Source organism: Thermobia domestica, chromosome 1 (genome assembly GCF_964235325.1).
Source record: "Thermobia domestica chromosome 1, izTheDome1.hap1.1, whole genome shotgun sequence".
Classification (NCBI taxonomy): Eukaryota; Metazoa; Arthropoda; class Insecta; order Zygentoma; family Lepismatidae; genus Thermobia; species Thermobia domestica.
In genome coordinates this window covers 25969890-25995517 of record NC_137454.1, presented here as the reverse complement: position 1 = coordinate 25995517, position 25628 = coordinate 25969890, and the positions used below count along the sequence as shown (strand labels likewise).

The following is a 25628-nucleotide window of genomic DNA, read 5'->3' as shown; positions in this document are numbered from 1 at the left end:
TACAGTTTTAAGTTTTGTTACAAATTGTGTCATTGCTCATAAGTTACAACTATGACACGCTTGAAGCTTGTTTTTATAGAATCATTTTATCGCATGGTCTGTTCGTATGTATTTCCCCGTGCCCAATTTTTCTTTTGCTGAAATTTTAATGCTGTCTCTAATTTCAGCCCAAGTATCCTCACCCGCTAGTGCATTTCGAATCTTTTAAAACCGAGAATCTATTCAACACTTCAGTCTGGTATTCCCTTCTCGCCTGGTCCTCCTCTAATTTCTTTAAATTAAACTATTCCTTTTTCATGTGTTGAATATTTCATTTATTCAGCGATAATCTTTCATTATCGTTTCTACCAGGTAGTGATCAGTGTCAATCAACTCCTATAAACGAAGCAATTTAGCTTCAGCTGTGAGCAGAAGTTTCATGGTTAATTGGATTAAATATTTTCATTTTTTGAAAGTATTGTTGAACATTATGCGTGCGTTTGTTTGGTACTCTAAGATTCGATCCCCAGTGAAAGCACTGAAGAACTCTTGCTGTTTGACCTAGGCAAGTGCAGAATATGTTGAACAAAGAAAAAAAAACTATGATTTTCAAAGCAATAAACAACACACGAACTAAAATAATTTAGCAGTTTATAGTCTTTCCTGAGCTATGACACAAAGGGACTTTGAAAAAGTCGTAATATATTCTCTGCACAGTATGTTTTCCGGGTTGAATAAACATCTGGTATTGTCTGAAGATGGGCTGAGTCGAAGCAGCTGGTGGTGTCTGAGAATCTCTTATTGATTTGCCTTTTGGAGGTTAGTGGGACATCGATTTTCGCGCCCAAAAATAACCTTGAAAGGTCGGTCAGGAGTATTGCAACAGACAAGACAGGAAATTCGAAACTAGGTTGAATATAAAACCTATATTCCCTATTCTTATTGCTTAATAATTTATTGTCATTTATTTTTATTATATAGTTGGTATATTGAGAAAGACAAATTATACCCGAGTGGACTACTTTCGATCCAAGTATTCAGTACTTTTTTGATACCATATTAGAGGGTGTATTTTTATTTCTTCCTTTGTAACTGAGAGTTTCGACTTCGAAACTTTTCAAACAGGTTATTGTATATGCAGCGCCGTCTCTACCATTTGTGTAACACTTGCATTTGCATTTACACGGAGCGGCAGGTTTTGAGGGACGACGAAATTGTCATAATGATATTTCTTGTTGGAAACAGACGTCATGACGACGGTACATTGTTAAATTTACTAAGCTGACCTTCGATTTGAATACTATTCATTCACAAATTATGTTTAGGTCGCATTCGTTTTAAGATTACATGAACAGTGCTAAAGCAAATGGTCAAACAAATCCCTGGATGAATTGGCTTGGTTGTTGTCAAATACAAGAACTCAATTCTCGAACAGTAGCGAACACCTGTTCCATTTAGATAGTTATCACGGTTTTGGTGCGAAAACTAGTCTTGTCTTTGTTACAAAAAAAGTTCCTTATCATTGAAGGTGGAAACAAGTTATTTTTTTAATTTTTTCTGGAGAAAGGGGTCGGCAAATTGCCTAGAGCTGGCACTGTGTGTATGTTTCTTAATCGCGCTTTATTTTATTTCAAATAAATAAATAAATGACATCAGGATTCAAAGAAGAGTTGGACACAATTCAAGTTGTGCTGTGCTTTTAAACTTTTCCAGTTCTCGGCATACTATTGTATTAGTTCGAAACGCCACTACACACTTGCATAGAAACGTTAACAAAATAATGGAAACACCTGAAATAGTGCAACTTAACTCGATTAATATGGCGTTGGACTACCTTTCGCACTCACAACAACTCTGATACACTGCGGAAAAGAGTATAGAGATTGTGAATTCAGTTCCTTGAGACAAAATGGAAGCGAAAATCTGTTCCGGATTCATGTCTCATAACAGGTCACATCTTTTCTCTTAAAAAAAAAAAAAAAAAGGCAGGTCTACCCATAGCAATCGCATTTTGTAAGATCGATAGATCTAGTGATAAGTAGAGACGAAACTTTTTCGTTAACGCGATATGTGCGAAAAGTTTTTAAAAAATGCGTATATGTTTGAGGAAACCTCAAACTTTTCGTTTGAGAGGCCGAAATCACGTTTATTGCATTGCGAATTTTTGCGAAATTCGGCATTAATTGCGATAAATGTGAATGAAAACGAAAAAGTGGAATTCTTGTTAATTATTGCTAATAATGACTAAAAAGCGCACTTCCAATATTATTTAACTTTAAAAAAACGTTGCATTTACGAAAAAGCTCTGCGAGTTATTTTATCCATAAACTGTTTCACTTCATAAAGATGTAGACATCAATAAAACTGAACTGTTGTTTAAATCCTTGACTGACAAGAAAACATTCCGATTTCGTGAATTCAATTGCTGAAAATTATTGCTAGCACTGGATTCAGCACCAAAAGAAACAGATAAAAAGAGGGTGTTTAGTGACAGACCTTATACAGGGCGGGAGATAAGTGAGGACAAAGTGTAAAGATAGAACGTAGAATATGTCTAGAAATGCCATGTTAATTTTGAAACGAGTGAGGTCAAATGTAATAGTCCTAAACTCCATTGAATAGGCCTAATGTAAATCATGAGGGGGCACCTGAAAAGCTGCCATGTTGGAATTACCGCATGAAGAATATACGGGAAAGGGGTCATGTGACATATGGCTCTTGACGCACACCGTCTATTGAAATCAATAGTGGCCAATAAAGTTTGAGACCTCTGTTTAATTGCAACTGTTATGAAACTTAAGAATGATTGTGTGGTTGAAACGAAAATGGACCAAGAGTGGGCACATTTGAAAAAGGATAAAGAAGGACAATCGGGCTCATCACAGCAGTTTCCGGAATTGAAATTGAAGCAGTAGTCAACAGGTGTCATGAATGCGCCAGTTGCAGTTTTGTAGAAAGCATACCCAATCATAGCTTAGAACCTTGGTGCTGTAAACTGGAAGTAGTTGAGTGATTGCAAGTTAATGAATTTGTCCCGTTGTCATATTTTGAAGTCAGATTACGGAAAAACGGTGTACATTATATATTTTACGAAATCCTTATACAGACTTCGAACACATCCAACAATTGTATGAATGACGTGCAACCATCAGGAATAAGGAATCGGGCAAGTTCAACATTGTTCAGTTTCTGCACCAACTCTTCATCTTTATTGGCTCAACATGAATCAACGAGGAACAGATGTTTTATCTGCTCTATAGAAGGCGAGAAAACGTCAGTTATGAGCTCTTTCAGGTTGTCCTTGGTCATATTTGCCTTTTACCAGCATATGAACGAATATTGGGTGGGCCGGGACGTTTGTTGGCTGGAAAGTGACCTCATTCACGTTTGTGGTTGTTCCTCATTCACGCCACCTTTACGACAGTACTGCTACATTGCCATAGCGTGGAACGCCTCCTGTTACAAAAATCTCAAACTGTATTGGCCGCTATTGATTTCAATAGACGGTGTACGTCAACAGCCTTATGTCACATGACCCCTTTCATGTATATTCTTCTTGCACTAAATCCAACATGGCGGCTTTTCAGATGCTCCCCATGATTCACATTATGCCTATTCAGTGCAGCTCTACAGGCATTCCTCATATCCAACATTTGACCTCAATCCCTCTACTCGTTTCAAAATTAACATGGCATTTCTAGACATTTTCTAAGTTCTATTTTTGCACTTCGCCCTCACTTATCTCCTACCCTGTATACGGTCTGCCACTAAACACCCTCTTTTTCTCTTTCTTTTGGTGCTGAATCCAGTGCTAGCAATTATTTTTAGCAAGTCAATTCACTAAATTGGAATGCTTCCTTGCGAGTTTTGTAGTGAAAATGTTCATGATCTGTTGGTTGCTTACTGTGAATTAAAACTAAGGTTATTGAAGTTCTCAACAATGAGGATAAGAAAGTTGACATTATATCATTGTTAAATACGTAGTTTAAAAGTTAACCACAGGTCTTTTGCTGTCATCTCGTTACGTTCAATATGGTTGCCAGTCTCAAGTGTTAATTCCGAGAGATTCTTTTCCAAGTATATGATTGTTACTGACAGAAGAACAGACTTTAAAGAAGAATTTGTAATGTTTGCTGCATGTTATTCTTTAACTAAGGATAAGGTTAGAGGAAGTGTTTAAACTTTTGCTTTAATTTCTATATTTCAGTGAATACATTATAATGTGCAACTAATCAAGGTATATCCTCATTTTTGTATTAGGTATATACGTCTTACTACCAAAAATATACTGTTTACAATTTCCGTATTTTTTTTTTTTAAAGTGCTACATTTGAAAAATAAATGCGACATAAATGTGAAAATTGTGATAATTAATGCTACAAAATATCAAAATTGTTGCGAAAAGTTTCGTCTCTAGTGACAAGTAAAGCGATGAGTGAGACACTAGGTTTACTTTTTTATATGTGCAGCAGTGGCGTATTTAGGGGGAGCTTCCGGGCTTAAGCCCCCCCCCGAAATCTTACTTTCTATAGTAAAGTATATAAATTATGTTGCAGAATTTTTACATTTTCAGGCAAAGCCCCCTCCAGAAAGTTAGCAAAGCCCCCCCCGAAACAAAATCGTAAATACGCCACTGATGTGCGCGTATGTGGATTAATAAAATAATTTGTATCGAGGACGAATATTTGCTTCACTATTGCTAGCCAGTCGTTCGTGCTGCTAATAATAAAAATCAATAATCTTAATAAAACACACAACTTGTTGCTATAGTAAAATTCTTGGTTGTTACCAAACACGTCGCGCTTTGTTCTACAAAGAAATATGAAGCACATTTCATGTTGTGTTAGACAGAACTTAGCTGACTGTTGTGTACTGAAACTGGATAATGTAAAATTGCTTGATGATCAATCATCATTTATCAAACCGGAAGCCTCTTTGTATTCGAGCTAGAGCTGGGCGTCGTATGGGGAGGGGGGGAGTACGACGGCGGTGAAGTGTATACAGGAACTGTCAAGGTTGGAGAAATGACTCAGAAATCAAGTATTCAGTCTTCATTCAACAACAAATGCTTTTCTCTACAAATGAATTCTATCAATCACAAAGAAAAAAAAAATGTTTATATTCCCAATATTGATTTTTGTTGTTAATTTTCTGAAGAAAATTATGTTAAAACAAGTTAGTTTATGTAACAGAAAGGCCCTTCTGAATCACTGCAATGGTTCCAAAATGAGCAATCAAATGAAATGAAATCTTTCAGTTTAACGTCCCACTCTTATGCCCTTTAGGCCAGGAGAGGCGGATGATTACGGCAAGCAGGGCCGTGCCGTGGGAGGGGCGACGGCCACGGGCGCCGAAGTAAGAGGGGTGAAAAATTCGGAAGAGAAAAAGGAAAAAAGATAGGAAAATTGCTTGGAATATATGTATGGGGGCGCCGTCGTATACTCTCGCCCCGGGCGCTGATTTTCCATGGCACGCCCTGACAGCAAGTGAATGATTATGGAAGAATTGGTGGAATGAGAAAGTGGAAGGTAACGGGAGATCCCGAGAAACTCGTGTTGTCCACCACAAACTTACTTGGCCGAAGATCGAACCAGGGACCTCACGCACAAGGGGTGAGTACTCTACCACTAAGCCCCGTACTTCCTCTAAAATAAGCAAATTGCATCAAAAGGAAATTACATTAGCACTCATTCCGCCATTTTGTTCCCCTGAAATTAGTTTAAGCTCTGTTAAAACTGAACATATCTTTCATGCTGGTAGACCAACATGGCTACTTATGAGTTACGAATAAAATTTGATATATATCAAATGATCAGTTTCTTCCATAGTCCAATATTAAGTATGCTAGTTAAGAGTGATCTTTTCTGATTGAATGCCTCTTTGGCTATACCAATTCTTGACCTGATCCCTTTGATGCAGTAAGAGTCTCTCGTGAAAATGCTTCCCAGGTATTTTCAATGATCTATTTCTTCAAGTTCTCTTTGTTCTACTCTGACCTGTGTGGGCGCGTTCCCACGAGGTATTCTCATGACTTTCGATTTTTCGACACTGATTTTCATTTCATATTGTTTCCTAGTGTCAAATACATATTTTGTCAACCATCTCATGTAGTCCTATTTCGGATCTAGCTATAATAAGCGTATCATCTGCGTACCTGGTCTTGTTAATGATCTCCCCTCTAATCTTGAAATCTCGAAATCCGACTAATGCTTCCTTCATTAAACATTCACTGGAAATGTTGAATAATTGAGGTGACGTGTTACATCCTTGTCTGACTTCTCTTCCAATCTCCACACTATTGGTTTCTTCTTGATTGAAACGCAACTTTTGTCCTTATATACAGATTGCAAATGAGTCGTCGGTCCTTCCAGTTGACCCTGATTTCTTGAGTATTTCGGAAGTTTTGTCCAATTGACCCGGTCGAAAGCTTTTTGCCAGTCAGTGAAGCACAAACACAACTCTTTCTTTACGTCAAGATCGCATTCTGATATAATTCTCATCAACCCAATAGCATCTCTGGTGTCTTTTCATTTACGGAATCCAAATTGATTCTTAATATAGATATAGGTCTATAATTATTTGTATCTAACTTATCTCCGTACTTATAAATTGGAATTACTTTGGCGACTGAGTATTGGTTTGAAAATTCACCTAGAGTAAAAGAACTTACGAATTCGGAGATTGTTCAGCTTATTGTGTTCTTGTACAAGATTAATATTTCATTATGTAATCCATCTCTTGTGTGATTTTTCTTTCTCTTTAAAGCACCAAGAATTCTAACAATTTCTGCATAGGTAAGTAGTGTGAGAAAGGATGAGTGATTACTTGGAATACCCATAGTAAACGCTTTATTTTTCTAATGAAATTATACTTGATGTTAATGCTTTACAAAATGATCGTTTAATATATTTGATACTGGTTTATCTTCGCCTTTTTCGGAGGTGACTATATTACGTGTTCACTTTATCATTGTCCCCTAACTCTTGTATCTTGTTCTGTATGCCTTTTTTTTTTAAACATTATCCAATGAAGTCTTCGTAATTTTCTAAGAAGAAATTAAAAATTATATCTTTCTTTTCTTTGTGATTTGTATGATTATTGTATTGTCTGTTAGCATTTACTTCGTCGCTATTACGTCTCATATAACATTACGCGTTATATATAATAAATCAGTGGAGTACGCAAGGGGGTTCAAGATTTTCCCAATGGGATCTCATTTGGTTTGGATCCCACGTTAAGCTGTAGCTCCACGTCTCATGTAGGCTCACTGTTAAACAGAATCTAAACCCCGACCAAAGTACCAATTTAGATGGACTAAAAGATGCAAGAAGAACATGTGCTATTGAAAATGTATCTTGCTTTTGAAACGCGTTGCGAACAGTTTTTGAAATTCTCGCCGCTAACGACCAATTTTCACCACTAGACACGATTACAAAACCACCTGATTTAGCAGGAAACTGTAGATGTTGGCAACACTGTAAGAAATATTAATTACCAGCTCACTTTGCAGTATGTGCTACGATAGTTTTATCCTCTTGCAGAAACATACATCGCTTCTGGTGCATAAATATTCCGTCAACGCTGCAATCTAATTGATCTATATTTTTCTTGGACACTCATTCGCGTCAGAGCAACAGTTATTGGCTGGTCTATCATGTTAGAAGCTAATGATTTAAACGGACAGACTATACTACTCTGTAAACTGTCCTAACTATTGATTTTTTTTTCTAATTTTGTCAGACGGTGAACCTAAGACTGAGGAACAACCAGAAGAACAGACAGAGGAGGAAGCTCCAGAACCGGAGGCTGAAGAGAAGCCTGAGGAAGAGGAGGGCGAAGTGCCGGAACCTGAACCAGTTCCATATACGTGGGAGGACGCTACCAATGGAGATGTCCCTGAGAATGCTGTTGTAGGAGGGAAGGACGAGGATGGGTGTGATATGTACGTAGGACGGGCTGAGCATGAGAACGATATGATTCCTGGGAAAATTATACCACACAAAGAAGGTTGCCTTGTATGTTGGGGTGGAGGAGAACATCTAAAAAATGATTATCAGGTAAGCGTGTATTAAAAAATAAATAAATAAATGAAATGAAATGGTACGTGAGTTTTGAATTATGTTCTTTTACACGTTTTCTTGTTACGTGCATTTCATGTTTTTTTTTCTTTTTTTTAAGAATGCAAGTCTAATGTCAGGTTCTGAAAACGCTGTTAGAGTTTTATACGTAGGCGTTCCTAAAAATTAATGTTTGTCAAAGATGAAATATCCCGAAATTATTTCCGACGATGATGAATTTAAATATTTTTCTTAAAACATATTGTCACACTGGAAATCAATCATTTTCATTTGAAGTTCTGGGGCAAGAGTTTCTATGTCGGCGTTGAAAGGATTTTTAAAAATCTTGACGTCGTTTGCAATTGCATCAAAATCTTAAAAAAAAAATTAAAAAAAAAATACTTAAAATTCATTTTTAAAGCACCAATGTTTCAATTGCAAAATTTACCGGAATTGAAGTCTCAGTTTGCTGACTGAATGTTTACCATGTATTAAAATGTGTGAAACACTTTTTCTTTCTCCAACTGAGATTAAACAAAACAAAGGAATAACCCTTTCTGACCCAGGCCATTTTTGCCGTTCTCCTACATTTTCAGTTAATGACTTATTGCTCAAAAACTATTTACTCAATCAATATGGTTAAGGAATTGTTTTTTTAGAAGAGGGATGTGGCTATTTTTGGTATAAGTTATATTTTAATGTTGCCATCGAGACGGAAATTATTGAGGGAAATGTAGGGCTAAAAATTTACAAAAAGTTCCCTAACAAAATTTCAAGATTTTTGTAGCTGGCACCAGTGTTGCCACATGGGTACCAGTCACCTAAAAAATTCTGATAAGGTACAGTGAAAACCTGTAGCCGTCGGGTGCCATTTAAAGAAAGAAAAATTCTCTGTCATCATACACATGAAATTTTGACACTTTTTATGCCTCAGAAGCAAAATCAACAGATATGTCGGGGCTACAGCTTCCGTAATTATCCTATTGAAACTTTTTATGGTGCTTTCTGTAGGCCAAAGAGGAGGCTTTTAGGTAGTGGTAAGTTTGTTCCAATGTAGCCAGCAAGAGGAAAATAATACAGGGGAGAAAAGGGAAATTTTCCGAATTTTTCACCTAAAATCTGGAATTAATTTTTCTGGCTGGGAACACTGTCACCGGACAGTCGCAAACTATCTAAAAATAAATCTTGGTACCCCGCTAATATATCCTACAAGTATCATGGTGATATCAAACAAACTAAGCTTGAAATTTAAAAAAAAAATCTCATTCTACCTCAAAAAATTAACATTTTCTTACCACTTACAGAACAAGATCTACTGTAAATTTCAAGTGTTCTTCTCCTAATTATTCAAGTGAAACTTTTTATGGTGCGTTGTGTAGGCCAAAGAGGAGGCTTTCAGATAGTGGTCAGTTTGTTCGAGTGTAGCCAACAAGAGGGAAATAATAAGAGACAAAGCAAGGAATTTTTCCAAAATTTCCCCTAAAATCGGGGATTAAAATTTTCTGTAGCTGGCAACTCTGCTCCCAGATAGACGCAGACTATCTTAAAATAAATATTGGTAGGTTAGAAGAAGATCAATTTGTATTCCGGAAAGGAAAAGACACCAGAGATGCTATTGGATTGATGAGAATTACATCAGAAAGAATTCTAAGTATAAAGGAAGATTAGTGTTTGTGCTTCATCGACTGACGAAAAGCTTTCGACCGAGTCAATTGGACGAAACTTCTGAAAATATTTAAAGAAATCGGAGTCAACTGGAGAGATCGACGACTCATTCAAAACCTGTACATAGGACAAAGAGTGAAGTTGCGCTTGAATGAAGGAGAAACCAATAGTGTGGAGGTTGGAAAAGGAGTAAGACAAGCATGTAGTTTGTCACCCCAATTATTCAACATTTACAGCGAATGTTTAATGAAGGAAGCATTAATGGGAACTGAAGACTTCAAGATTGGATGACAGATCATTAACAAGATCAGGTACGCAGACGATACGGTTATAATAGCTAAAACCGAAGGAGGACTACAGGAGATGATTGACAAAATAGTTGACACTGGAAAACTGTATGGAATGGAAATTAGCATCGAAAAGTTGAAAGTCATGAGAATATCCCGTGGAAACACGCCCTTACCGATCAGAGTAGAATAAAGAGAACTTGAAGAGGTCGACAATTTCAAGTATCTGGGAAGTATTTTGACGAGAGACGCTTGCTGCACCAAAAAGATCAGGTCAAGAATTGCCATAGCTAAGGAAGCATTCAACAAGAAAAGATCACTCTTAACTAGCAGGCTCAATATTGGACTTAAGAAGAAGTTGGTCAAGTGCTGGAGCATTGGATTGTATGGTTCAGAGACTGGGACATTACGGAAGTTAAGAGAAGAAATATTTGGAGAGCTTCGAAATGTGGTGTTGGAGGAAGATAGAGAAGATAAAATGGACAGAGAGAGAGAGAGAGAGCAACAAACGAATGTTTTAAAACAGATAGGAGAGAAGAGGACACTTCTAGCCACAATTCTTCGTAGAAAGGCCAATTGGATTGGACACATCTTGCGAAGAAATTGTCTTCTTCACATCGGCATAGAAGAAAAGATAAAAGGGAAGCTAGGAATAGGAAGAAGAAGAACACAGCTGATCGATTATTTGAAAGATAGGAGAAAATATTGGGAGTTAAAAGAGGAAGCTGGAGATCGACAAAAGTGGAAGAAACATTTCCAGACCCAAATCTAAAATTGAAAAAAAAAATCCTCATTAGTCCCAGGACCTGCAGAAAGGCAGATTACCTAATACTGTAATATCACTAATATGTCCGATAAGTATCATGGCGATATTTGAGAAACAAAGTTTCTAATTACTTTGGCCACCTGGGTCCGAAAGGGTTAATGTGAGTGTATTAATCAGGTAGAAGCTGCTTTATCCCTTGTAATTTTAAATTAAGTTTATTCATATCTTCAGTTAAATTTGTATAAAATGATAACTTCCATAACTATTCATTTTTGGTGCCTAGTTGCTGGTCTTTCATATTCCCAGAGTGATTGCATCTTTTTCTTTGGGAACCACTGGTTTCAGCCAATTGGTTATTTTATTTTATTTTATTTTATTTTAGTCCAATTACCAACAATGCTTAGCGCAGTCTTTGATAGCAATAACCCGACCATTTAGTAATCGGTAAACGTTTGGTTCGTAGGAATATTTCCATCCTGTTCGAATCTCTGACAGGATCAGTAGCGTATTTAGGGGGGGAGTCCGGGCTTAGGCCCCCGAAATCTTACTTACTATAGTAAAGTATATGAAATATCTTGCAGAATTTTCACATTTTCAGGCAAAGCTCCCCCCAAAAGTTAGCAAAGCCCCCTTCCCCTGAAACAAAATCGTAAATACGCCACTGGACAGGATCGTTATGATTGTTGAAGTTCTTGGAAGGCGTTATAAGAAAATTACTGCAATATTTTCGCATTTTAATTTCCACGACGAGCAAAGGCTGCTCTTAAGGGAAGTCGCATCGGTAAGAATTAAACGTCTGTCACTTTAAGGTTAGTGTAAAGGGGCAAGTTTTGCCGATAGATATCACTATAGTCTTCGTATCTCTCCCATGTATTTTTTACCATTTACGAAAATTTACTATTTCTTTCACAAATTTCAACCTAGAGAGTTCAAATTTTTAGAGAAGGAACTTTGTAACCTATTAAAGGGAACAATCCGTGCCGATTTTTTTATTTAGAATTTTCTTCATTGTTGAAACAGTTCGATTGTTAAGGGTTTGGATATCCATTTCAACAATCAAGTAATTTCAACAATGAAGAAAATTCTAAATAAAATGTCGGCACGGATTATTGCCTTCGATAGATTATGAAGTTCCTTTTCAAAAAATTTGAAATCTCTAGGTTGAAATTTGTAAGAGAAATCGTGAATTTTCGAGAAAGATAAAAAATACATGGGAAAGATACGAAGACTGTAGTGCCATCTATCGGCAAAACTTGTCCCTTTAAACCAACCTTAAACTAAGGGATCCCTGGTTTGATCTCCGGCCAAGTAAATTTGTGGTGGGCAACATCGTGTTCGTGTATTTTCTAGTTTCTTCCCACTTTCTCATTCCACCAATTCTGCCATCATCATTCACTTGCTTTAAACATCGTTTCCCTTAGCCTAAAGGTCATAAACGTAGGACGTTAAATTGACAGATCTCATGTCATTTTCATTCTAAACTAAGGGAAGAAAACTTGTACTAATTATTGTATATTATCATTAGTTCACTAGTTAAAAATTTTATTCCCTTATTTTAAAGCCAAAAAAGTTTAATTATTACCTATGTGACGACTTCCCTCACGAACCGCCACAACACGACACACATGTAATAACCACCAGGCCCGAAACCAGCCACAGAAGTTTGGAGGGGGCCGTGAATGTGTTAGGAGAGGCCAAGTCATTAAAAATTCTCTTACACATGTCTAAATTGTGTTTTTTGCATTGAGGTCTTGAGGGGGTCATGGAAAGTTTGGGGCAAGCAGGCCCCCTTCTGGTTGCGGACCTGATAACCACTAGTGCCTCTGTACTTTAAAAAAATACCAAACTGCTTTTTTTCCCCTATGATCCAGAAATGCAAGGCCAATGCTTGAAAGAAGGTCTGAAAAAGCGTTTGCAGAGATCCCTTATTATTTGCTATTGATTTTTGTTTGAAAGTTTTCTCGTCCTCAATTGCCATCCTGAAGAAAGGATTTCCGTGGCAATTCATTCCTTTATTTCCCTTAGAATGTCAATAGAAAGACACGCAAAGTGGGAAATGCATTAAGACATGCAAAGACAAAATGGATGGAAGACATGCTACTTGGTGTATTTCTCATGTAACTAGAAAAAAACAAATTACCATCGGAATGCAGACTTCCGTGTTCAATCTTAATCTAAATAGCTATTGTTCGTATTTCATACAGCAACTAATGATGTGAATTTAATTGAACTATGAACGATCTTCAGGCAACTTCTAATGTTATAATTCTCCTGCGAAATATCTTGGATAGGAAATACAGCTTACAAATCTTTTGGATCTGTAATGAGGCTAAAAAATAAATCCAGGATGAACGATGGCTTAGAATTGTGTATGCTGTAACTTCTAAGAGTTCTACATGGAGTTTACTGGTAAATGTAAATTACACAGAATTTCTAGGGCATTTTTTTGGTAAGAATTTCTACTTTTTGTGTAATGTAGCTTCAAAAATGTGATTTTAGTTTTCAAAATTACGCTATGCATAAGTATAAAAGGTCGTATGCGACGACTGTTCATCTGTTTGTTGACAAGTACTTGCAAGAACGGCTATAAAATAGCAAAAAGGGGTCTCTTCGAGTCGATTTAGCGTGTCGAGAATAGGTTCAATCTCCTTCCTTTTATATCCCATTAAAACCGGAAGTGGTAGAAATCAATAATTTCCGGTTTTCAACGTTGATCAGTAAACAAAAACGGTAATAGATAGCGAGACGATTTTTTTTTTATCGAATCTATTCAACGTTCCAAGAACAGATTCAACCTCCACCTTTACGCACCTACTAATACCGAAAATGGTATGCTGCCAATTTCGGTTTTTGATATCCATAGAACAAAAACGGTAAGAGAGAGCGTGAATTGTCTTTTAAGTATGGATTTTGCGTCCTGAGAATAAATTTCATCTTAAGTTTTCTCCTTCTGTCCCCGATTTCCCATGTGAACCTTGATTACCGTAGTGAGAAAACGGTAATTGATAACAAGCATTTAAAAAATAATAAGCATTTAGTACCAGAAGAGACGGTTCGGTTATCGTTTCTCTTGCAATTGGAAGTGGTAAAGGTCGACTCCTTCCGGTTTCAACATTGATCGTTAAAGGACAAAAACAGTAACAGCGAGAAGAGACTGGATTCTTCGTCCCAACAACCTGACCTTTAATCCTTCTATTCAAACCGAAGTAGTAAAGACTAATACAAGTTCGATTTTTAACCCTTTATTCACTGTAAAAAATTTCGCCTTAAATTTACTGACCGATTACCGTCAACTCTCGCTGCCATCCGATTACCCTAAATTTTACGGACCACCGTTTTTTCATAAAAACGGCAGACTGTATATTTAGAAGCAAAATAATATTGACCGTATTTAGAAACAAATTTGGTACCGTATATTTTACGGTAATTTACCGTAATATTTAGGGGTCGTTTTTTTTTAAAAAAAAAAAAGCACAGGTGTGTTATTACCGTACAAGATTTACGGTAATAATACACCTGTGCCCTCTTGCTAGATCCAGGAAGAATTCTTGCTGGTCAATATATATTGACCCAATTTTCATCGAATTGCTGGAAACTGTATCAGTACACACACTGGCTAGTAATAATTTTTGAAAGATGGATGCAACTAGAGTGCACACTGGTCCACTGCTGTTAAAGACTACTTAACTAAAGAAAACAAAAGTGAACGAAAGAAGCGCTGCACCTACGACGTGCATAATATTCATAAGAATAAAAGTTGAAATTAATTCTTAGTTTGTAATATCGAACGCTTGTTCTGATATCATCTTGAACATACATTGCTTTTTCTTTTCAAAATTACTAATTTTGTCATATATTGAACAAAACACCAGAAGAGGATTCGATATTACATACAAAAAAAAAAAAAAAAAAAAAAAAAAACTTGAATTTTGTAGCTGAGTTTTCGCACGCTTTGAAGATGTAGTTGGAACAAACAACCTTGCCCTTTTAAGATATTCATAAATCGATATTCTGTTACAGTGTTAAGACTAGCTTTATTGCATGTATTTTCGCTATGAGTACCAGTAGACTAATAGGCCTCAAATATTCTAATCTGCGATTCATTCGATTAGTCGCATTATTACGGTTTCAGATAACCAAGCAGGCACTCGACAACATAGCTTAGAATGACCAGAAGTACGACTAAACATAATTAAAACCATATGACTACTCACAACACTGCCTACAGTATCCAGTATCCGCTATCTCAAATTAATAAATACGTGTTTGCATAATTATATAACAGTGGCATCAATGCTAAAAAAAAAAAAAAAAAAAAAAAAAATATATATATATATATATATATATATATATATATATATATATATATATATATATATATATATATATATATATATATATATATATATATCACCAAACTTCCAGAGTATTGAACTTTTGCATATTTAGACTATTAAACGCTCAAATGTATCAACAAGACACCAGAGCAGATTATAAGTACTCAGAACAAAATTAAAGATAAAAACATTTACAGAAATATTTTTCAAATCTAACAAATTATTTATCCAGAAAAAATAATGACAGCATGGGCGCCCGATGAAAATTTTCTAGGGGACTCAACTCCCTGGTTACTATATACCCTGATATTTTTTATTTGTATTAAGAAATTTAATACGTTTTCACTAGCTAGGGGAGCGACCCCCTGCCCCTCCTTCGGACACACATGAGTGACAGTATACTTTTGTTTCTGTAACATGAAAAATTCCAGTTGATACAACACAATTTATGTAATGCTGTTACGGTAAACTACGAAGCACTTTTCCTAATGGTTTTTTTTTTTTTTTTTTTTTTTAAGTATTTCAACATTGTGATTTTAATTCTAGTTTCACAAACCACTCGTAGTTGGCTACATTATCATAAGACTTTATACATCCAGCAGCTTCTTGGTTTCGAATCGTTGCACTTTGGTGCGATCTGCTTGCCACGATAGCCAACTAAAGTTTTTTTGTCACCGAACAAAGTTCAAATATTAACATGGTGCTTTCCCATACACTACCTTGCTTAATGTTGAATTTCCAGGATATCTTCAACAGTGGTAGGCCTATTGTATACCCCTATATATCACACCAGAAAACCACACACTAAACAAACAAACAAAAGAATGAAACAAAACAAAGCACAACACATCCGAACCTACGCGCCATCAACTCTTCGCTTCGAACATGTGCTTTTTCTCTCCAATGCGCATGCGCGACACAAGCATCTGACAGGAAAACGGTCTCCTACCATTATTTTAGAAAAATTGTAAACCGTATATTTTTTACGGTAGGAGGCACTTATTTTCACGGTTATTGGTTACAGTGTTGGGCAGTGTTGCTCTCAAGCAACATCGCATTCTATTGCGTTGTCCGCACGAATTATAACTTCAGTAATCATTTAATTGGCATTATTGCTTTCATAGAATATTCATATATATGATTTACGGGTCGCTTCTTTAGATACTTCCTATCTTCGTCAACAAGAAACAGTCAAATTTAGTATTGTAGAAGCTTTATCTCCTACATTCTGCAAAAGTTCTTTTATTATTATTATTATTATTATTATTATTATTTGTGCTTTTTTGCTCTGTAGTAAAATATTTCATCGAAACTGTTGGCAATTACTGAGAGTATTTTTATGATATTTTACCATAGTAGGGCAATGGTGCTCAGTAGGTACAAATAAGACCTATTTTATGGCAATGTTGCTTTGAAATAAACACCCTGTATATTGTAACCAAAGTACAAAAATACTTAAAAAATTACGAAATCATGATCAGGAAGACATGGTTCAACCATGAAAGCAAACTGAATATTTTAATGGTAATGCTATCAATGCTTGCCAATTAAAGGGTTAATATTAATTTCTATGTAGTGATAATTGTAAGAAATGGCGAGAAACTGTTTTTGATACGAGTTCAATATCCGAAGATCATTCTCCATCTCTTATTTTATTCGTAAATTGTAAACGCGAGTTTGTACTCGTCTAATACTTCCGGTTTCAGAATTCAATTTGCATAGTTTGAAAGTGTAAGTTGATTTTACAATGTGGAAGGAAACTCATTTGTTATAATCTTGAGAAAGAATGATACTTCTAAATTCGAAATATTCAACGATGACAGGAAGTGAAAACTAAAGAAATTAAGAGGTCCCATTACGGCGAAATTAAAATACCGCTAATTTTACAGTAATTATGTGATATCTTCAAATAGATAAAAGATAATCGAAAAGTGGAACAAGAGCTCGCTAGACAATATTATTTTACATAGATACCATTACCACGACACACTTATCTGCTTTCGATTTCCAGCCATTTAGAAAATCGGCATTAATTTTCGCGTTTGTAAATGGCTGCAAATGGAAAGCTACTACGTGACTCGTGATAACGGTACAGTACCTCATGGAAAATAATATTGTGTAGCGCGCTCTTATTCAATATTTCGATTATCTTTTCTCTATTTGAAGATATCACATAATTACTGTAAACTTAGCGGTATTTTAATTTCGCAGTGATTAGGCCTATTGTTATAGGACGAATGATATATTGGACAAATGTATCGGTGCACTTAATGCAATAAATAGCTTCTAATTTGGTTTCCATTTATTTTTTTATTTGTGATATTATATATGAAAGAATGCATATGGGGATTATGGTGGTTCTTGTACGTTGTATAAGAATACAGATGAAAAGGCGAACAGTAATTGTGTATACTGAATATCGCAAAACAATTATTTCGACATGTAAACGCTCGTTGTAATTAAAACTAAAATTGCGTTCTTGGATCACTTATTAATGATACCGGTAATTAAATTTAGGTATTAAGTTGCTGAATCACTTCAGTCCAATTATTATCAGATGGTTAATTAACTTGTTAATTTTTGATGATCATACTTTAAAAAAAATCAATACAGTTTAACCCTTTTGGCGTGGGAGACCCGGGTTCGATTCCCGGCAGGAGCTCATGTGGTTCGGATTCCACGTTAATCAGTAGGTCCACGTCTCATATAGCCTCACTGCTGAAAGGGACGCTAAACTAAAAATCAACTCAACTCAACTCAGTTTAACCCTTTATTGTTGGTTTGAATTGGACTTTAGTGTAGCGTCCCGTTCAGCAGCGACACTATATAAGACGTGGACCTTCAGCTTAACCTCATGAGCTCCTGTTGGGAATCGACAGGGACGGCGCCAGGAACGCTTGATGGGGTGGGCGGAAAGAGGCGGACCTAGTTGCTGGGTGGGCGGACAATGAAAATGAGAACTGGGCAATGTAGACATTTTTTGACAATAATTAAATTTCAATTTTTATACTCTTTAGTTAGCTATTGCTCAGACCGAAATAGGGGAGAAACAAGGATGTGGAAAACAGCTGTGTTGGCCTTATAGAAGGTGCCATTCCAGCATTCACCTGGTGAGACTGACGAAATGCAGGACTTAGGATGGGCCGCGGGAGTTCGTGGCAATATGCTCGACCTACCGAATTCCGCGTGGCACACACACTACATCTACTTTCAGTTTGTTTTAAACAATAACGGTGTGTACTGTGTACAGGGGTGTAGCCAGCAGGTTTGTGTAGGGAGGGCCGTCGTTTTTGAGGGGGGGCAGCTACATAGTACAAAGCCCAAAAAATCTGTTGCTGGTAGTGTTTTTGAGGCCTGAAAGAAAGGAAAATTTTGGTTTCCTTCTGGAAAACTAAAAACACTATTTTAGCTTATTATTATTATTATCTATAAATTATATTCAAGATAGATTTTATTATGCTTAATCAAGAACTACTGCCCTGGATCAAACGCTATATTTTTGTGCATAACTATAAAGGTAACCAGGAAAGTTCTGTCCTTTTCGTGCAGGTCTGTGTTCAATTGGACCTCACACCGTGAGTTGAATGCAAGTAGAGATAAGGTGAACGTCAGTTGTTGGTGTGGGTATATCCAACATACTACCTGATTGTGGCAGTTCAGATACACCGTGAACTTGCGTAAAGACGGAGGGAACATGGGACATCCACAGAGCGTCATAAGAGCATGTATGATGAACGAGTTCAAATGGAGGTTAAACGCCGCTGTAGCGGGACAGAAGATATGTCAGGTCTTTGGTGAGGGTGTCGTGGCGACGCGGACAGTGCAGCGATGCTTTAACAAGTTTAAGGAAGATGACGAAACACCCGAAAACACCACGTGCCAGAAGACCAACACATGTACAAAGAGAAACTGGGACTACAATTCAGTGTGTGGAGAAATCATTCGGCAGCACATCCATCAACTTGGGAAGCACTACAAGTTGGGTCAATGGGTCTCACATGTTTTGACTCCGGGCCAGAAGGCAACGCGGCAGTCGCCTGTGTTTATTTACTGTTTCGGAGCCATTTCTGGACAGGGCGTTGACATGTGATAAAAAGTGGGTCCTATATGAAGCTCCACGGCGCCGTCATCATTGGTTAGCATGCCATAGACCGATTTCAAAACAGCCGAAACCAGCACTGTACCAGAAGAAGGTTTTTCTGTGTGTTTGGTGCATCGTGCATCGGGAACTGCTACCAGCTGGTCAGAGTATCAATGCAACTGTGTAGTGTCAGCAGTTGAGCTGTGCTCAACAAAAACTCAAAACTCTGTAGCCATCACTTCTGAATTGCAAATGGGTCCTCGTTTGCGGGACAACGTTAAGTCCCATGTGGCTAGGATGACTCAGGACACCATTTTCCGCCTTGGATGGGAAACAATATTGCAACCACTATATTCCCCGGGTATTGCACTGTCCGATTATCACCTGTTCCATTCTTTGGACAATCACCTTAGAGGACGTCAGTTCAAATCCCTAGTAAAAGTCCAAAATGCACCTGATACCTTCTTCGTTTCACGGCCCACCAAGTTCTACCGCGATGGATTCCATGGCCTTCCAGAACGTTTTCAGAAGGTCGTCGATGCTGATGGGTGTTATTTTTGATCTTCCAGGTTAGGTGACATATCGATGTTCAAAGGTGGTAGGTGAAAAAGCAATAAAACTTTTCTTGGTTACCTTTATATTTAAATTTAAGACCTTGTATACAGAACTTATCTACACAAGATTGATTTTCTTTGAAATTTCACTTAATTTCTTTACGGTTTCCTGACAAAAATATTTATTTATTATTCGTGACTAAAGAAAACATAATTATTTTATTTCACTGAGTAGAAATAAAAGAGAGAGCGAACGAAATCCAAATTGAATAAAAATATTGTTTCTCTCCAAATTTTCCATCCTCTATGTCTTTTAAAACACTTGTTAAAGCATATAAAAATATACTGTACTTACAAATCAGTTTAGTACCTTTCTTTTATGGCTGTATTTGTAGTACCTTGTTAAAACGTTTTGTCTTTAAACTGTCAAATATAAATCGCAGTAAATTGTGTAATCTGCTGTCACAAAAAAGTATCCTATTTTTCGATTGGTATAAGGAAGACATACTATACTATTTTTCGATCGGTATGGAAAAACAATATTTCTCCATACTATTTTACCGTAAATTATTAATTGCCAATAAACTTTGTTACCTTTAAATGAATGAAGCGAGATAATTTTACTATGATGTTTTAAAAGCTGGTCATTTGGGGGGAGGGCATGAAACCATTTTGGGGGGCCTGGCCCAGATGGGCCCCCTTGGCTACACCCCTGACTGTGTAGTCGATGAAGTAAAACAAGGATAAAATAGGCTGCTGCAAATATTTTTATCTTTGAAGTATTTATTACAAGAAAGCAAGAGACAAAAATACAAATGAGTAACTTCAGAAGCAACGCTGTCGTCTTCGCTCTCTCCAATATCTAGTTCATTTTCACTTTCTTCGAAATCAAACACTTCAAATTGCGAATCCTGGTTGTCACATGTTTTTTTTTTTTTTTTGTCTTTTTCCCCTTGAAGAAGAAGGATTATCACTAACGTCAACGGATTGAAAATCGTGCTTCTTTGAACACGAGAATGACACTGAGCCTCAGAAGAAATTGCTGATAAGATTTTTCGACATATTAGTTGAACAAACACCGACCGCCAAGACTTCTGAACGCAACAGAGATCAACTTAACAATGCTATAATAAGGGTTTTTACAAATCTGTTTAATGCCACACGGGTAAGACATGTGGTACATTGCTGTAAACAATTGCAAGCTGCAACCCTCTTATAAGAAGCTATCGCGCCGACATAAAGCAAGGGCGCCAATTTCTCTGTAAATTTGGGGGATTGGGGGAATTAAGATGCAGAAGGCATGTATGAGGATTTTAAGACAAATGGAATTCAAATTATGCCAAATATTGTATATTCATAAATAAAATGCGGGGCGCACATTAGCTTTGGGGGAGCTCGTGCCCCCTTCGGCCCCCCAGAATCGTGCCCCCTCGGGCCCCCCTTGACACAAAGCACTACTCTCCTCCCTCTCTTTCTGAAATGAGACAATAGACAATACTGGCCAGTCCTGTCCATTATTTAGTCGACTTTTCAAAAAGCACTTACTTTTGTTTTCAGTGCAGCACATACAAACATTGGCGTTTCAATAGCACGATTGTGCGTGTGTGTTAAACTTCAATTCATTAATCACGACTTTTTGCATCATTATATTACAACAAGTATCGGTCTTAAAATCATTGTGCATTGCACAGTTAAACAGAGTCCTAGAACCTATTACATTACAATCGAAAGTAATACCTATTGCTTTTGAAGTACAGGATGTCACCTTCAGTGCCGGATTTGCATATAAGCTAAACAAGCTATAGCTTAGGGCCCCACTCTCTTGGGGGCCCCAATAATTTAAAGGAAAAAGTGGCTGTAATGTCATTTCCAAATAATAAGAAAAAGCAAATAAGATAAAACGCACATACAACAACGGTGTTCTGTACTGTTATGTATTAAGCTCTCATGAAGCAAGTTTTCCGTGAGCCTGTTTTCCAACCCGCCTGCAATGGGATTTCTGTTGTCTAGCCCCGCTTATAATGGAACCCTCGTTTACCAGCTCCGCTTGTTATGGGGATTTTGTTTCAGAGCCCCATTTGTAATCGGGACCCTGTTTTCCAGCCATTACACTTAACTACTTTAATAAGACTTCACAGCATAAGTGATACAGTATCTTGTATGCGGATAGAACTCTAGTGCTACCCTTTCACGTACTATTTGGAATTCGACAAGAAATTAAGTCTGGTAACAGTGGATGCATAAGAAGAAGTCATGAAACGACAAGCTCGCGAAATAATAGTAAAATATAAAGGAATTACAGCCCTAAGCGGCAATAATCTTTACATCGCGAAATTATAGCTATTTTATTTCGCTGTACGTAAGTATGAAAAGTAGTGTGCAGAAGTATTTTCATAACTTTCAGAACTTGGTACTAATTTTCATAGTGATCCTATAGAGTTGATTTGATTTTGAGTTTGTCCCTTTCAGCAGCGAGGCTACATGAGACGGGACCTACTGATTAACGTGGAATCCGAACCACATGAGCTCCAACCGGGAATCGAACCCGGACTTCCCACGCCAAAGATGCGTACGCTAACCGCTTAGCCACGGAGCAGCTCATATAGTGATCTATAGAGTGCAATAATGGATCACTAAAGGCAGGGACGGATCCAGGGGGCGATCGCCTCCCAGAATTGAATATGTTTTTATTTTAAAAATAAAACCTATCCTAAGAATTTCCACCTTTTGTATTATAAACGTAAAATAAAACTTATTGACTTCGAACGACTGCCCCCCCCCCAAACATTCAGAATGGATCCGCCCCTGACTAAAGGAAAGAATAGGAACAGGAATCGTAGTGATTTCATCCATTCGTTCTAGGCATATGAGTCGTTCGTTTGTATATATTAACAGTATTTTATGTATTGTTACTTTCAGAACTGCCCGAATTTACCTTGTGTAAGTTAGTATGCAGCAGGCTGAATGCGTTAGGTTATCGGCACTAGTTACTACATAGCAAGGCAAGGTACCAACATCTTTTCACGTTGCAGTAAAAAGATGCTACCTACATTTATAGGTCTTATAATAATTTTAGTGCAACAGTTAGGTTTTTTAACGATGTTTTTATGATTTTCAGCCAGAGACGTATCTAGCCAGGAGCTAGAGAGGTCTAAGACCCCAGTTTTTTGAGTGACAAAAGTAATTGAAGCCATTAGTTACATATTTTTGAAAATTTATAGTAAACTCACGATATATCTATCATAATCTGGGTTTTAGTTGCCCCTTCTGTAGTTTTAACCTTCTAGGTTCGCCTCTGCTTCCAGCGAATTTGTGTCGCATTACATCTTATATAATCTTCGAGGGTTGCATTCCATTTTGAGTTACTCTAGTAACCTGACCTGGAAAAAGCTCACACGATTAGTTGAGCTTCAGGCAGTAATTACCAACCCTGGATGACTGTATTTACTTACACGGATCCCTGGAAACGTTTCAAACTTTACCCAACTGAATAGAAGCAACTTGAAATGAGAAATGATGCGGTCTCCACATATTGTAGAAGCATGGCGTGGAGCGTTGATCATAGTTGGTGCAAAAAGAAAACAGAGATGACCGGCAAGGGGCTTTATTGGTACCAAATTAAACTAACGCTAATTTTACAAATTTTACAGTTTTTCTGTAATGTATTCAAAACAGTAAGTTAATGAAATATTCACGAAAACGTATTTAGATATGTATTAGATTCACAAATTACCATATAGCATATATTCAAACAGAAAAGGCGAAATTTTGTCGCTGAAAGAGAAAGCTAGAAATAAAAGGGCCCCATTAACTTCAATAGCTTAGGGCCCCATCTAACCTAAATCCGGCACTGGTCACCTTCATTATTCTACTTCTGTTGCAGGGGTGTCATTTCAGACTTCGCTGAGGGGGCCAGAACACCAACAACATAAGACTTTCACAGTTTGTACTAGTATATTAGTGGACAATCGATAAAGTATATGTATTCCTCAAACTCTTGTGGGGGCAATTGCCATTCCTGTCCCCCCTTAACCCTAGAAAGGCAAACTTCACTATCAACCCATTAAAGGTAAACATACGTAATATTTACGTACACACTAAATAATGATCTATAAATATACGATTCATATAGAAACTCTTATTGTTGGTTTGTTCAAGGTTCCAAAATTGAAGTTTTATTGTTTAGATAGTATTACAGCACAACTATTATCCAGGGCCGTAATTTGTGGGGGCAGGGGTGATAACTGCAACATAGGGAAAATCCCCGCGGTTCGAGAGGCCACATTTTAAGAAAAAAAATTCTAACTTTATATACGGTACGAACATGAAATTATAAATGAAGCATTAAACAGATTCGCTACATTACATAAAACAGCACACAAAAGGTAAATAAAAGAAAAATGAGTCGTGAGCCCATATCAGTAAACAAATATTTACTATTAGGGGCCCTAGAAATAATATTTATTCGTATGGCTTTGAGATTTGTTAACATTGTCCCCTTAATTAATTTTCGTGTATGGAACGGGCCTAGGGTTGTAAGTAACGGCACCGCAGATCTTGCCGTGTGGGAGGGCCCACAGGCTCCGGAGGACCATAACGAGTAAGAGAAAATGGAAAGAGAGGGGGCACAAGAATTAGAAAACCAACATTTTCTAGGGGGCCCAAATACACATATTAATGCTTGCCCCCTGTCCCCCAGAAAAAATCTAAGTCACGATGCTGCTATTATAATAAATCTTTTAGAAGTACATAGAAAAAAAGCAAAATAAACATTATTAACACTTAAGAACAAATTCTGAGAAAGTCTAGATGTATCACTGATTATTTTTGTTATTAGGAAATATTGAATTTATATTGAATAGTTCTTTCACATTATATGTCAGATTGGTTCGCAAATCACACACAGTTATAACACATTTTGATCTGATGTTAACTACGTACTGACTTATTGCTGTTATAGCAGTGTTCCTTCTTGAGATCTTCCCACTTGAATCTGTCATTGGATTTGTGTTGCAGGGACCATTCTTTCCTAGCAATTCACTAACACCACTAATTTTCACTTGCCTTTCGTCAAATGGAAGTTCATTTGCCTTCTGATCTCTAAAATATACTGCTCTCTCTGTCTGATTTTATCCAGATTCCTCTCTTGAATGCGTGACGAGACTGCTATTTTCGTTTTTATTACATGTAGAAACTTTCCGCTTCTTTGGTGGGATTTGAGATTTCACATTCAACAGTTCGAATTCCTGACACAACATGTTGTTCAATATCATTTTCACTGAGGTAGTAACCTGGATTTTTTTCGGAGTCATCTGCTTTTTCTTCTGATCTCACATCAAGTTCAGCGTTATCTTCCTCCATTTCTGAATCTGAGGTTCCTCTAATATCCGTAAAATAGCTTCCTCGCTATTTATTGCACCACACTCGTCCAGGTTTGTAATAATATTTAAATATTTACGAATGACAATAGTCCATTGATGGTAAACATACGTAAAAAATGCGTGCAAGAAAACTAACGCTAAAGGTAAAAAAACGTTAAACTTACGTATAAGATTTTACGTTAAAGGGTAAACATACGCTAAATTTACGTATAAGGTTCTACACTCAATCGTTTGGTGCAGGGAACATAACACCTATAGAAGTAATTAACGTCGGAACATCAAGCCAACTAACCAGCGATAGCATATCTAGAGGTTTGTGTTTCTACACATAGTTCCTGCTACGTCACATCAGTGTTTCCAACTCGTACACGTAAACTTTACGTAGTTTACCTTTCTAGGGTTAATGACACCCCTGTTCTGTTGGGGTGGGCGAGGCCATCCATCGGGTGGGCGGTTGCCCACCCCCGCCCACCCTTAACGCCGTCCCTGGGAATCGAACCCTTGATTTTCCACGCCAAAGC

At 37.1% G+C, this 25628-nt stretch overlaps 1 protein-coding gene across 1 annotated transcript in view; it reads left to right on the top strand.

Moving 5' to 3' along the window:
* LOC145683860 (pfs47 receptor-like) overlaps positions 1-25628 on the top strand; it is a 51841-nt gene that overhangs the window by 11100 nt on the left and 15113 nt on the right. Inside the window, exon 2 of the mRNA XM_081755475.1 lies at positions 7720-8036. Coding sequence (XP_081611601.1) covers positions 7720-8036 — 317 coding nt within the window. The remainder of the gene's footprint in view (positions 1-7719; positions 8037-25628) is intronic.